We start from the raw sequence: 12373 nt of genomic DNA, 5'->3' as shown, positions 1-12373 counted from the left end.
CATGGGCTTCCGTCCCCAGAGGATTCTTAAACACGTGGGGCTGCTTCACTGGGAGACCAGAGCAACTTAGAGTCAGCCTTTTCCCCCCCTTTTTTTTTCAGCCAGCCATTTTTTTTTTAAAGATTTTATTTATTTATTTGACAGACTGAGATCACAAGTAGGCAGAGAGAGGAGGAATCGGGCTCTCTGCTCAGCAGAGAGCCCGATGCGGGGCTCGATCCCAGGACCCTGTGATCATGACCTGAGCCAAAAGCAGAGGCTTTAACCCATTGAGCCACCCAGGTGCCCCTTCAGCCAGCCATTCTTAATACGATTTTGTTTATTTTAGACTCCCCGGCTCCGAGTCCAGCCACACAGGGTCCGAAAGTGTTGGTTGAGTTGAATAGAAATCCACGCTGGAGTGTGTCCTTTTAACCCTCCAGGGACCCAGGAGAAGCTGGCTCCTTTCCTGTGCCCCAGTCTGTGAAATGCTGGCTTCTCAGCACTAGGTCAAAGGAGGGTTTTTTTGTTTGTTTGTTGTTGTTGTTGTTGTTGTTGTTGTTTTTAAAGCCACTTATTGTTTTTTTCTAGTTAGACAAGGAATACATGATTTTTTTAAATTGGGAAAATATTGAAAATTATGAAGAACAAAATTAAACTTCCCAATATACCATTACCCAGAGGCAACTACCACTGATGTTTTCTTATTTTTCTCAATCTTACTCCTCATGATGGGGGGGCCTGTATTGCTCCAGATTTTTCTGAGGATTGGGGCGGGGGGGTTGAGGGTGGGTTATATTCTTTGTAATCTTATAGCTTCAGGCGTTCTTGGGCTTTACACACACATATTCCAAATTTATATATATTATTGGGATATGTTTTATTAGGATATATATAGTCACAGGTGTATGTCAGATAATACATACATATATAACATGTACCCATATAATATATAAATATTTGAGCTGTATCAGTTGTTGCCATAATAGTACTATATGACTACTCGCAAACTCAGTGTTTTTTTTTTTTTTTAAGATTTTATTTATTTACTTGTTAGAGAGAGAGAGAGCGCACACAGGCAGACAGAATGGCAGGCAGAGGCAGAGGGAGAAGCAGGCTCCCTGCTGAGCAAGGAGCCTGATGTGGGACTCGATTCCAGGATGCTGGGATCATGACCTGAGCTGATGGGAGCTGCTTAACCCACTGAGCCACCAGGCGTCCTGCAGACTCAGCGGTTTAAAACGAATGTCACTTATTGCTCACACTCCAGTGACTACACTGGATTTGCTGATCTAGGCTGGGCTCTGCTAAGCAGCTCTAATTTCAGGTATAGGTCCGACTGGGCCTGGCTTCTTACTGTGGTTTGGGCTCCAGGCTACTCTCCGTGTGTCTTCCCTAGGCCAAGGCTCAAGGGACAGCCACTGAACAGAGAAGCTCTTCTCTTGGTGCTGCCAAGGCACGCAAGGACAGAGCCAGCTCCACAAGCACCTTCGAAGCCTCTCCTGTGTTGTGTCTGCTAACATCCCGTTGGTTAAGGCAGATGACATGGCTGAGCCCATCATCCGGGGGCAGGGAAGTACAACCCACCCACCATGAGACCAAAGCACATGACCAAGACCAACCTCAGTGGGTCAGGGATGTGTCCACTTCCCACGGAGGTGAAGAGGGGAGGGAGGGAATATGTTTGAGACTAATAGACTCTACCGGCATCCCACATACCTGCTGAAGAACTCTGTCCTCCGTGATTCGGTCTGCTCAGAACGCAGCTGGCGAGTACTGTCACCCAATCTTCCCAGGAAGCCTCCCCTAGTGCTCCTCTACCCATTGAGCTAGTTCCATTTCTGGATCATCACATACCTCGTCATCATGCCCCATGTGTGTTGTTCCTGTTGCACGCTCATATCCCTTTCCTTGATTCCCCCAGAATAACGTACACAGAGGTGGGGAGAAGATTTTGTGGCACATCTGGAACAACAAAGGAGTTTTATATCTTTTTTTTTTTAAAGATTTTATTTATTTATTTGACAGAGAGATCACAAGTAGGCAGAGGCAGGCAGAGAGAGAGAGGGAAGCAGGCTCCCCACTGAGCAGAGAGCCCGATGCGGGGCTTGATCCCAGGACCCTGAGATCATGACCTGAGCCAAAGGCAGAGGCTTAACCCACGGAGCCACCCAGGTGCCCCTCTTTTTGTTTAGATGTTTGTGTCACTCGGCCCCGTCTCCTGTGGATTCTGTTTGCATTTCAGCCCGCACACAGCCTCTCAAATCCAGGCTTGCTGAAGAACTCATCTTGGCCTCAGAAATCCTAGAGGTCTCATTTGGCCGAGCCATGTCTTTTTGCAACTCGGTTTTGTTTCTTTGACTCTTTCGACATATGTTACATTGAGCACTTGAGCCTTCCAGCCCCACGATGAATGAATTATCTAGAGGGGGAGATGAATGATTTCTATGTGCTGTCATGTGGGGTTTAGAGTTGCTGAACCTCACCACTATTGAGATTTGGGGCCAGATAATTCTTTGTGGTGGGAGGCTGTCCTGGGCATTGTTGGGGGTTCAGCAGAATCCCTGACCCCACTACCCACTAGATGCCAGGGGCACCATCCCCACTCTCCTTGAGTCGTGGACAACCAGAATGTCAGTAGACATTGCCAGATATCACCTCGGGGAAAAGTCACCCTGGTTGAAAACCATGGCTCTAACATGTAGTAGACTTGGTAAGACCTCTGATAAACCAAAATAATGTGCTAATAAATGAGGGCAGTGTTATTTCTTGGTGCTGCATCTGTGAAAGCCTCATGGGGTGACTGGTATCTGTGCTGAGACTTCAAGAATGGTTAGGGTTTTGAGATGGGTTTTTCGGAGGAGGGAAAAACGTAGGGCACAAATGGGAAAATAAGGAGTAGCTCTTGTCCAGAGTGTAGACCGTGTTGGCATGGGAGGCTAGCTACTGGAGGCCACGTAGGCACGGGAAGCTAGCTACTGGAGGCCACATAGGTATGGGAGGCTAGCCACTGGAAGGCCACCTAAGTTGTTATAAAGTCTTTCACTTTTACTGGGAGTAAAATGATAAATATATCCATGTTCGTTTGGAGGGAAGATGATTGTATGTAGAATTTGTCTTCATAGCCCAAAGTAATTGCTACAAAGTCTCATCCATCCAGAGGTCATTTCTCAGATGTCCAGGAAGGAAACCTCTAAGGGGCACAGTGTATCCCTAAACAGACCCATGCTTGTAGCTTGGTGTCCCTTACCCCTCTGAAGATCTCACTCTGGACTCCTCCTCTTAGGTCTTAGTTGAACAGACTTGGTTAGCCAGTTCCCACAAGCAGATTAGAAGATGGAAGTGGGTGGTGGTGGGTGGTGGGATATAGATGGGCACAGACTCTGCGGCAAAGCTTTCAGCATGGCAGAGGGGAAAGAAACTAAAAGCAAAATTGAATGAGCAAACAAGTATGTTCAGGCCAAATAAATCTTTAGGCAAGGGAACATCCTACCCTTCATAACCCTTAGGACATTGGTGCATGACAGCACCACCCTAGGATGCCAACTTATGCAGTGTTTCACAAGGCAGGAACTACGCGAGATACTACAGAACCCATGTGGTAAGAGGTTAACACCACGGTCAAGAGTAGGGTCTAGAGTTTGACTTCTGGCTTGAGTTCTTGACTCAAGCCTCTGTAGCAATCAACTGACCCCTTAACTTTGCCAAGCCTTACTGGTCTCATCCATAAAATGGGGAGTCCCTACTCAGAAGGTCATCAGGAAAGTTAAATAAAATCCACCGTGTGAATTCTGAGCTCGGTTCTCACCACGGATTTGGTGCTCAATAAAAGCTAATAATTAATACTATCATTTCATTGAAAGAATAAGACTGAGACCTCTCCAAGATTGAAACTGTTCTGGAATATTCCCAGGGTCTCCTGGCAGTGCCCAGATTTCCCTTTCAGAAAATACCTAGAATGGCCGAGACAACTGAGAAAGTTCTAGTTGTCTCAGTTCCGCCACCCTTCCCCCTTCTTTGGGGCAGAAGAGGACGGGCCACTGAGGGCAATGACAGCAGGCTTGCAAGGATATTGCCCACTAGCCTGTGACAACCTATTTTCTTTGAGAAAGAAGAACAGTTGTTCTGAGATGACTAGGAGAGTAGGAAGCTATTTTCCTTCGGCCTTTATGCCCTATGCTATGCAAGAATATCTACCGCCAGATTAAGAAGGGGCACACTAGCAGAGTTCCAGGGGGAGACGCCCCAGTGTATCCCAAAACAGTGGCACTGAGCGAGGGGCAGTCGCTCTGGGTTGTTTTCCTTCGATCACGGCCTGTGACCTGGCAGAGCTGAACACACAGGGTGCTCTGTGGGGTGCTCTGGCCTGGCATGACACTGGGAGACGGAGACTGCCAGGAAGTCACCCCACGGGAAGGAGCTGCTCTCCGGCCCAGGAGTGGCAGGACAATAAAGGACCCTGTTCTCTGTTTGTGTGTTTTCCAGGCTGGAGCAGGAAATACAAGCGCTAGAAAGTGAAGAGTCCCAGATATCTGCCAAAGAGCAAATCATCCTAGAGAAACTGAAGGAGACAGAAAAATCCTTTAAGGACTTTCAGAAGGTAAAAAACAAAAACAAAACAAAAAAACCAAATGCGATTTCTCAAGATTATATCCAAGGGGAAGTGAGCACTAGCAGATTGGCATCAGTGGGGACAAGGCCAGTTAGTACTGATGAGACGTCTGAGCGCCGCGCTCCATGAGATGCGGTGCGGGTGTGGGAGGACCCGGGCCATCTCCGACCCTGACAGTGGCCTGTAGTCAGGTGTGGGATCACCTGGTCTGCGGGAAACACAGACAAGAGCCTGTAAATCAGCCCCAGCCACCTAGTATATCCCTGGTTCCTGAAAAGTCCTCTCCCCTTGGACTTCAGAATTCCAAAGCCAATTCTTTTTTTTTTTTTTTTTTAAGATTTTATTTATTTATTTGACAGAGATCACAAGTAGGCAGAGAGAGAGGAAGGGAAGCAGGCTCCCCACTGAGCAAAGATTCCTGATGCAGGGCTCGATCCCAGGACCCTGGGATCATGACCTGAGCTGAAGGCAGAGGCTTAACCCACTGAGCTACCCAGGCACCATCCAAAGCCAATTCTTATGAAGCAGGTTAGACCTGCTCCTTGTGGCTTCAGTCTAAGTCTTTCCTTTATAAAAAGGCCAGAGGCAAAAACCATATCCAATGGATATGAATACCGAATAAACAGAGTGTTAACACTATGGAAACTGGTGGTGCCCTGTAGCACAAAGGAGAGAACCCATAAAGCCAGCAGTCTCTGAACATCTCAGGACCTTCCTTCCATTTTGTTACCCAGCTACCCAGACCGAAGAAACTATCCAACCAAGTTAATTTTAAGATGGGATTTTCTGGTGTCACTTCTCCCACCAACCAAGGGTATTTGCTGGGTAATTGACATAAATCCCTACCGGGAGAAACTCAGTATGAGGTGGAAATGACAAAACTTTCCCTTAAATTTCAGGATCCCAAACAAATTTCCCAAAAGAAAACAGAGTATTGGGTTTATGCACCACAGTCAAATTCTGGACCTGGGGGAGAAAGACGGGTTAGATGGATGAGGGATGGTGTCCCCACATGTGAGTGACGCTCTGCCCTGCTTTTGTTTCCACAGAGCTTCTCCAATGCGGATGGAGGTAAGTGGAAGTGTTCTCTGCCCCCATTCTATAGACGAGTCTTATCCCGGTCAGCTTAGTGGGTTTCACGGACACAGGCTCACTGGGAGATGCGACGTGTTGGCATGTGAGGCCATCAGAAAGAAGGAGCAGCTCTCTGTGCTGGGCCCTGAGGAGGTGCACGTCCCCAGGCTTCTCTGCCTCCTTCTTCAAGGGTGGTTTCTCGACTCACTATTGTTAGTCTTCTACAGTTGGCCTGGCTCCTCCCCTTCCCATCTGGTCCTCCAGGTTCACTGCTTGGGCCTTTCTTGAAAGGTGCTCCACCAAGAGTGCTAACACTGGGACCAGGTCCCTAGTGAGAATGAGCCCGTTGGTGGCCATGGCTCCAGGTCACGACACACATCAGAAGGCCATCATCTGGCGTTTAGGAAGCTTTTCTAAGGCCTGTGTTTTTACTCTGAATCAGAAAACTGCCTTTTCTTCAGCCTTCCAGGGTAACAAGGCTGGGCAGAACTTCCCTCCCTATGTGGCGGCATTGGCCTTGAACCCGTGAAGGGTGGGAGCAGGGCCGTGGCTTCCTGGCCCCATTCTGGCAGGAGTGGTTCTTTCTTCTGTTCCCCCTTCCCTTCCATGGCCCTAACCTCTCTCCACTGACCTTCCCTGTCCCATGTAGTCAGGTGTGGGACCACCTGGGGGGGTGGAGAATGAACTTGGGGTTAGGAGATGAACTTGAGGTTCTGTGTTTCTTGTCCTTCACCTTGCTTCCCTCACGTAAGCTACAAACTAATGAAAACCACTCCATTTCAAGTTTCACTACGGCCTTCAACTAGACTTGCTTTAAAAGGCCGGAACTCGTCAGAAAGATCAGATGCCATCTGCTCTCCTGATTCTTATAAGGTCAACCTCTAAACTATGAAGAAGATCAGGAACCAGAATAAAGGTTGGCATCAGTGTTTTTCCAGTGTCATTTGTAAATATAAGAGCAAAGACTTATAAATGCAGAGATGGGTCATCTATTTTTCTGGATTAGCAAAAATATTTGCGCTGAGGATAATTCTGACTTTAGCCAGAAAAAAGTATTATTTTATTTTATTGGATTTGGTGGGAGAAGTTGGTTTCCAGCAAATAAAAAAGGAGGGAACCTGGATTTTTGCGCCCCAGGAATCTTCAGGAAAGTAGTAAAGTAAACTTCATGTTCCCAGCACATGAGGGCAGGGGCAAATCAGGGCCAAACTAGCAGGGACTCCAGGGGGAGGACCTATGACATTCTAAAGCCTTCTCCAGGGTGTGGCCAAATCAGGGGTCTTGTTCTGTGCTTTGGGGATAGAACATGGAGTGAAGAGGTGGTCCTGTGTCTTTGGGGCATAAGGAAGGGCAGCCTGGGAAGCACAGAGGGCTTCCCTAGTGCTAGGAAAGACCTGAGGCAGTGGACATAATCAGCAATCAGTCAGTAAGTGTGAGGCTGGAGTGGGGCTGTGGGACATTGGCCCACAGACACCTACATCCTGGAAGGGTACACACTGACTTTTCATGCTTTTACTTCTTTTTTTCCCCCCTCTTCTTTCTCAAATCAGAATCTTGCCTAGACTTTTCTGTATAATTAGGGAAAAGAAGGAGCCTGAATGTCACATCTCTGGGAAGGCTCTGTGAGGCATGGAGACCCACAGAGCCTATGACTTGTTAACAAGCAACACAGAAGCCCTACGTCTTTCATTTTCAACCTGAGCTTCTTTCATTTCCTCCTGCATCACTTCCCATGATGGGCATCCCTTCACCCAGCAGCTCATGGAAGTGGGAAGAAACTGGGTCGTGACTAAAGAGCCTACAGAGAAAACTGCTCTGATGACTCTGTCCTCAGTCACTTTTTGACAGAGGTGACCTTGGGCTCAAGGATGCAGACACTTTAGGGATCCTCAGGAAATAGCCAGGGAAAGTTTTCTGTGGTCTTACCTGTCACCCTAGATTATGGCTCCTGCCATCTCTGCTTATACCTCAGTCTGCACAGACCTTTCCATCGCACCACATCTACTGGCAAAGAAAGAAGCTTGAAGGAAGGAACACATGCTCCAAGAATGTGGTCAATGTTTAGCTCACATTGTGGTCTGAGAGTACAAGGTGAAGCAACTCCTGTTGAGGGACCCTGAAATATCTGATTCGTTTCCCATTCTTTGGTTTCAAAGGCCAAGACCCTCTCAGAATCAACCACCTGTTGTTACTAAGAACTAACCCCAAAGTATCATAGAATAATAATGCCTTGAGAAAAATACCCTACTTCTGAAATGCTCACTACAGAATCCAAGGCCAACTAGGATTATAACTGTGCAAGATGCTACAGATGACCAGCAGAACATCCCTAGTTTAATGAGGTGCCAAGGAGACGACTGCTGGCAACCCCGCTTCAGGTCCCTCTGCATGTCCCCCTATGCATGTCAGAGGACATGAAGGGACAGCACTGCTAAGTCTCCAATGGCTTTGGATTGCATGGTCGTCCTGGCCATCAAGAGCAACGTATTCTGATCTTGAGTAGATTTCCCTGGCTATGCACATTCTAACCCCCCTCATTTTCTCCCCACCCCCATACATTCTCTCTTTTTTTTTTTTTTAAGATTTTTATTTATCTGTTTGACAGAGAGAGACACAGTGAGAGCGGGGACACAAGCAGGGGGAGTGGGAGTGGGAGAGGGAGAAGCAGGCTTCCCACTGAGCAGGGAGCCCAATGTGGGGCTCGATCCCAAGCCCACGGGATCATGACCCAAGCTGAAGGCAGATGCCTAATGACTGAGCCACACAGACACGCCCCCCCCCCACCATACACTCCCATTATATGGCAGAGCCTTCATCAGTAGGGCGGTTGTTTTTACCACCTTAAACTGGCAGAATGTCTTGCATAACTTAATTTCCATGGAGCATATATGTCTTGTGATAACTGCTTTTCACCCACCGAGGAGCTGGGGTAAAACCTTTGGCCAGAACTGGCAAAGGAGCATGTTGTCCCGGGCCTGTCTCCGCCCTCGCTGTCTGAGACCGATCTTGGGTTTCCATGCCGTCCTTGTCTGTGGGGGCCGGAAGCTGTCCCCAGTCAACCTCTTCACAGCCACTGCTGGGAAATCTCAGTGTTTTCAGGTGCCTGTAAGTCATACATTCCGAGGAACGTTCCTTTGGTTTCTCCAGCTCTGGCTTGTGCGTGTCCGTTCTAGTCACGGTAAATATTTCAGCAGCAACGGGGACTAACAGGAGCACTCGTGACGTGTCTACCTTGGTAGTGACCGTTCTCTGTCTTCTGTGACCCTAGACCGCCCTGTCTTTGGAGGAAGAGGGCAGGTTACTGACTGAGTCCGCGTGAAGAAATTTTTCCCGAGGAGGCTCTGGAGGCCCCGTTACTTATTTCTGGTGTTGGTCTGTCGGCTGTGGCACACCTTTGCGTTGACTACTTCATGCTATCTTGCGGGGGCTGGCTGACTGGTTCTCCTTCCAGAACCCCGTCCTCGCCATTTCCTTATCTCAGCCGGAGTTTGCGGTCCCAGCCTTCCAAGGGCTATAGTCCTCAAGCTTATAGCCAGGGACCTCTGGGCAAAGGGTTTGCCACCCCAACCCACACTGGGCAGGGAGCTGCCTTCTGGGGGAGGCTGAGGCAGAAGCGCTGGAATCTTGTGCTCTTTCTGAGGTAGATGCTCCCCTGCCAGTGCCTCTTGTTTCTTTCTGGCTGCTAGAACTTTCAGCATCAGATGCCCAGAAACTCTCTATTTAACATAGGAATGTATAAACACACAGGGGACCGGTCTGGAGTCCTCCCCTGGTCCTAATGGCTTGAACCTTCAACTCATTTGAAGCAGAAAGTCAGATTTACTGAGCTCACGTTCCACAGATTTCTAGAAACACTCAGGGAAAACTCAGAAGCTCTGCAGATCCACTCTGGCCACCTCTTGTCCCCTGCACTATTCCTCTGGCCCCACACTGCTACTCAAATCTTCTTCTGGGCCACTGTCCAGTCTGTCCCTACACCCTGAGGAGCAGCTCATCTCAGGCCTCTGTTCTCTTCTGCTCCTGTGTTGTATGGGTTGGGGCCCAGACTCTGCTCACAGCTCCCCACAGTGAGAGTAACCCGAATTCAGGAATTAGAATTATGTACAACGTTAGACCTGGGGACACATCCGGAACCCTTGACTCAAACCAAGCCCATCTTCAGGGAGTCCCCACAGGCTGCCTCATGACTGTCTCCCAGACCCTCCCCATCATCTCAAAGGCCTAATTTCCTTCCTTTCAGCAGAGGACCATCAGTCATGTCTGCCCACCCTCCCGCACACCTAAGGCCCAGACAGAGATGGTCACTTGAACCTCACCATGGCCAGAGGACTGCCTGTCAACTCCTGATTTCCTATTCCTTCTCTCCCAGTGGTTGATATGGAAAAATCCATTCCCTTAGTGAAACTACCCCCTCCCCCACTGCATGCACACAGAGTGTGTTCATAAAAACATAACTGTCCAATCTCAGCACATTCTGGGTCGTTGACATTGACCTGCGAGTCAGCAAATGGTCTAGCTAATCCTAATCCGCATCCCAATCTAGTGTCTGGGTTCTCTCCAGCATGGAATTGAAAAAAGGAAAAAGAAACCTGACAGAACTAAGGCGATATCAGTGGGGACACAGAGAACGGGACGGATGTAAGAGTTGTGAGGGAGGTGGAGGCTAGGGGCTGAACTGGTTGTCAAGAGGGGGTGTTCAGGGCACCGTCGGGGATCCTGGGTGAATTGTGGCGCCGACGAGCTGAAGTAGGGAGTACAGGACAGGTGGCCGATGAGCACAGATGAGAGTTCGCTTTGGGACGTGTTGAGTTTGAGGTGATTGGGGGAGATTCAATGGATACGTACAGGAAGCCACTCCATGTATCGCCTAGGAGGGATTGGCATTCCAGGATTCTGGGATGTGGTCCTGGCATGAGGAAGGAATCACATCACATAGCATTCTAGAATGTTCCTGCCTTCGATTTCCCACTCCTCTCTGGGGGATACACAGATTCTTCTCTTTGTCTCACCGCCGTGGTTTCCTCCTCTCCTCTGACACTTTGACACACCTGCTGAGGTTCATGCCTGGAGGGTCTCCCCTCGCTGAATGGGCTTGTCAGGTTCTTTTCCCAAGAGGAGCTGGTCTCCCAGCTTTGCCCGGCCACAATGTCCTGCAACTAGGCTAATGGTGAATTCACCAGCTGTTGTTATTTGGAATCTCAGGATTTTCTGGCTGAACCACCACCTTGAAGTATTAAAATTGTGGGATAGATTCTAGAGTTTGGGGAGCTTTTTTTTTTTTTTAATGTCTATAAAATAGGTCTTCTGGATGAATCGGGCACCCGACGCTACACTTCCAGTTTAAGGAATAAGCCCCGAGTCTGTTTTTCAGTACTGTTGAAGGCATATTTCTACTTTGCTGTCCCGTGTTTGGTCAATCCCACCAAGCTCATAATGGCTCTAATTAGCCCATCCCTTTCCCCCCGCCCACCTGCCCCGAACTCATTGTACTCTTAGAATCTAGAGCTTTCTGATGGATCTTTTAATACATAGAGCAATCCTGGGGCTTGAGCTCTCTGGCCAGGATCTGTCCTACCTCAGCTACTCTGCTGAATACCAGTCACTGGGCAAATGCTTGTCTTTGTTTACCCTGATCCTCTGGTTCAGTGGCCGCCTCCGCGGTCCATTATGTAGGGCAGACAAGCTGCTGTTTCGTCAGTGAACCCACTGGGCCTCTCGACACTGTGCCTAATTGTATTCCCTGTTCTCTGCTACCAGATGCAGTAAATTACATTTCCTCCCAGCTCCCTGACCTGCCAATGCTCTGTTCACGAACAGCAAAACCATCACCTGGGCAGGACGGGACTAGCATAGGAGCTGGTAAGTCCTGGGGAGCTATTTGGTTTTGATGCCGGGACTGGCCACGGGGCCTGCATTTCTCTGAGCTTTAATAACAAGGGTTGCCCAGATAGCCTTCCATGGCAGACCCTGTCCTCAGCCCAGCCTCAGACACAGAAATTGTAGTGGCCACGGAGTATAGGTACTAGGCCCTGATGAGTAATTAATGATGGAACAGGAGGGAGTACTGAGAAAATTATAGGGCATTTCCCCCCTACCTTTAGGGGGGTTTCTCTCTCACGTTTATGGTCTTTATATCTCTCTTATTCTCAAAGTTAACCTGTGCTCTGCCTCCAGGGGTTTTTATTTTCCATCCTGGAAATGTACAAGAGCCAAGGAGCTATGATGGAAGCTGGGGGAGAATTACTTTCAAAGCGTATGAGTATGTTGCCAAATCTTTTGGGAATCAAGCTGTTTGTATATTATAAATATATATTCCAAGTCTTCCCATTTCTGGAATTATTTCTGAGCTACTGTGGTATATTTGGGGGAGGGGACTAACAATTTAAAGAACATGTTTCTTGCTAATGTTTTCACAATCGTGGATTTTTTAAAAAACCATAAATTTATGAGTATAAAGTCTATAGAGAGCTGTGTTTTGCTCTGTTCAATACGAATGTGCCTCAGAAATCAGAACTGGATGGACGTGAAGAATCATTCTCTAAACCAATTGTTTTATAATCCACACAGAAATGCACTGGGGGCCAGGGGCTCAAATGAAAAAAATGAATGGCCAGGGTGGCACAGTTAGGAACAATGTAGGTGAATTCAAATGCAATTTATGTTTTATATAATCTAGGTAAGTTTATGTCTAAAATAAATCACATAATG

The 12373-nt window shown here is 48.1% G+C and overlaps 1 protein-coding gene across 1 annotated transcript in view; it reads left to right on the top strand.

The window, feature by feature from the left end:
• PALM2AKAP2 (PALM2 and AKAP2 fusion) overlaps positions 1–12373 on the top strand; it is a 488976-nt gene that overhangs the window by 268910 nt on the left and 207693 nt on the right. Inside the window, exons 5-7 of the mRNA XM_046022260.1 lie at positions 4465–4579; positions 5641–5662; positions 11423–11524. Coding sequence (XP_045878216.1) covers positions 4465–4579; positions 5641–5662; positions 11423–11524 — 239 coding nt within the window. The remainder of the gene's footprint in view (positions 1–4464; positions 4580–5640; positions 5663–11422; positions 11525–12373) is intronic.

This window comes from Meles meles, chromosome 11 (genome assembly GCF_922984935.1).
Source record: "Meles meles chromosome 11, mMelMel3.1 paternal haplotype, whole genome shotgun sequence".
In the NCBI taxonomy this organism is placed as follows: Eukaryota; Metazoa; Chordata; class Mammalia; order Carnivora; family Mustelidae; genus Meles; species Meles meles.
Note: the sequence above shows the minus strand (reverse complement) of the source record. Positions and strands in the feature narration are given on the sequence as shown.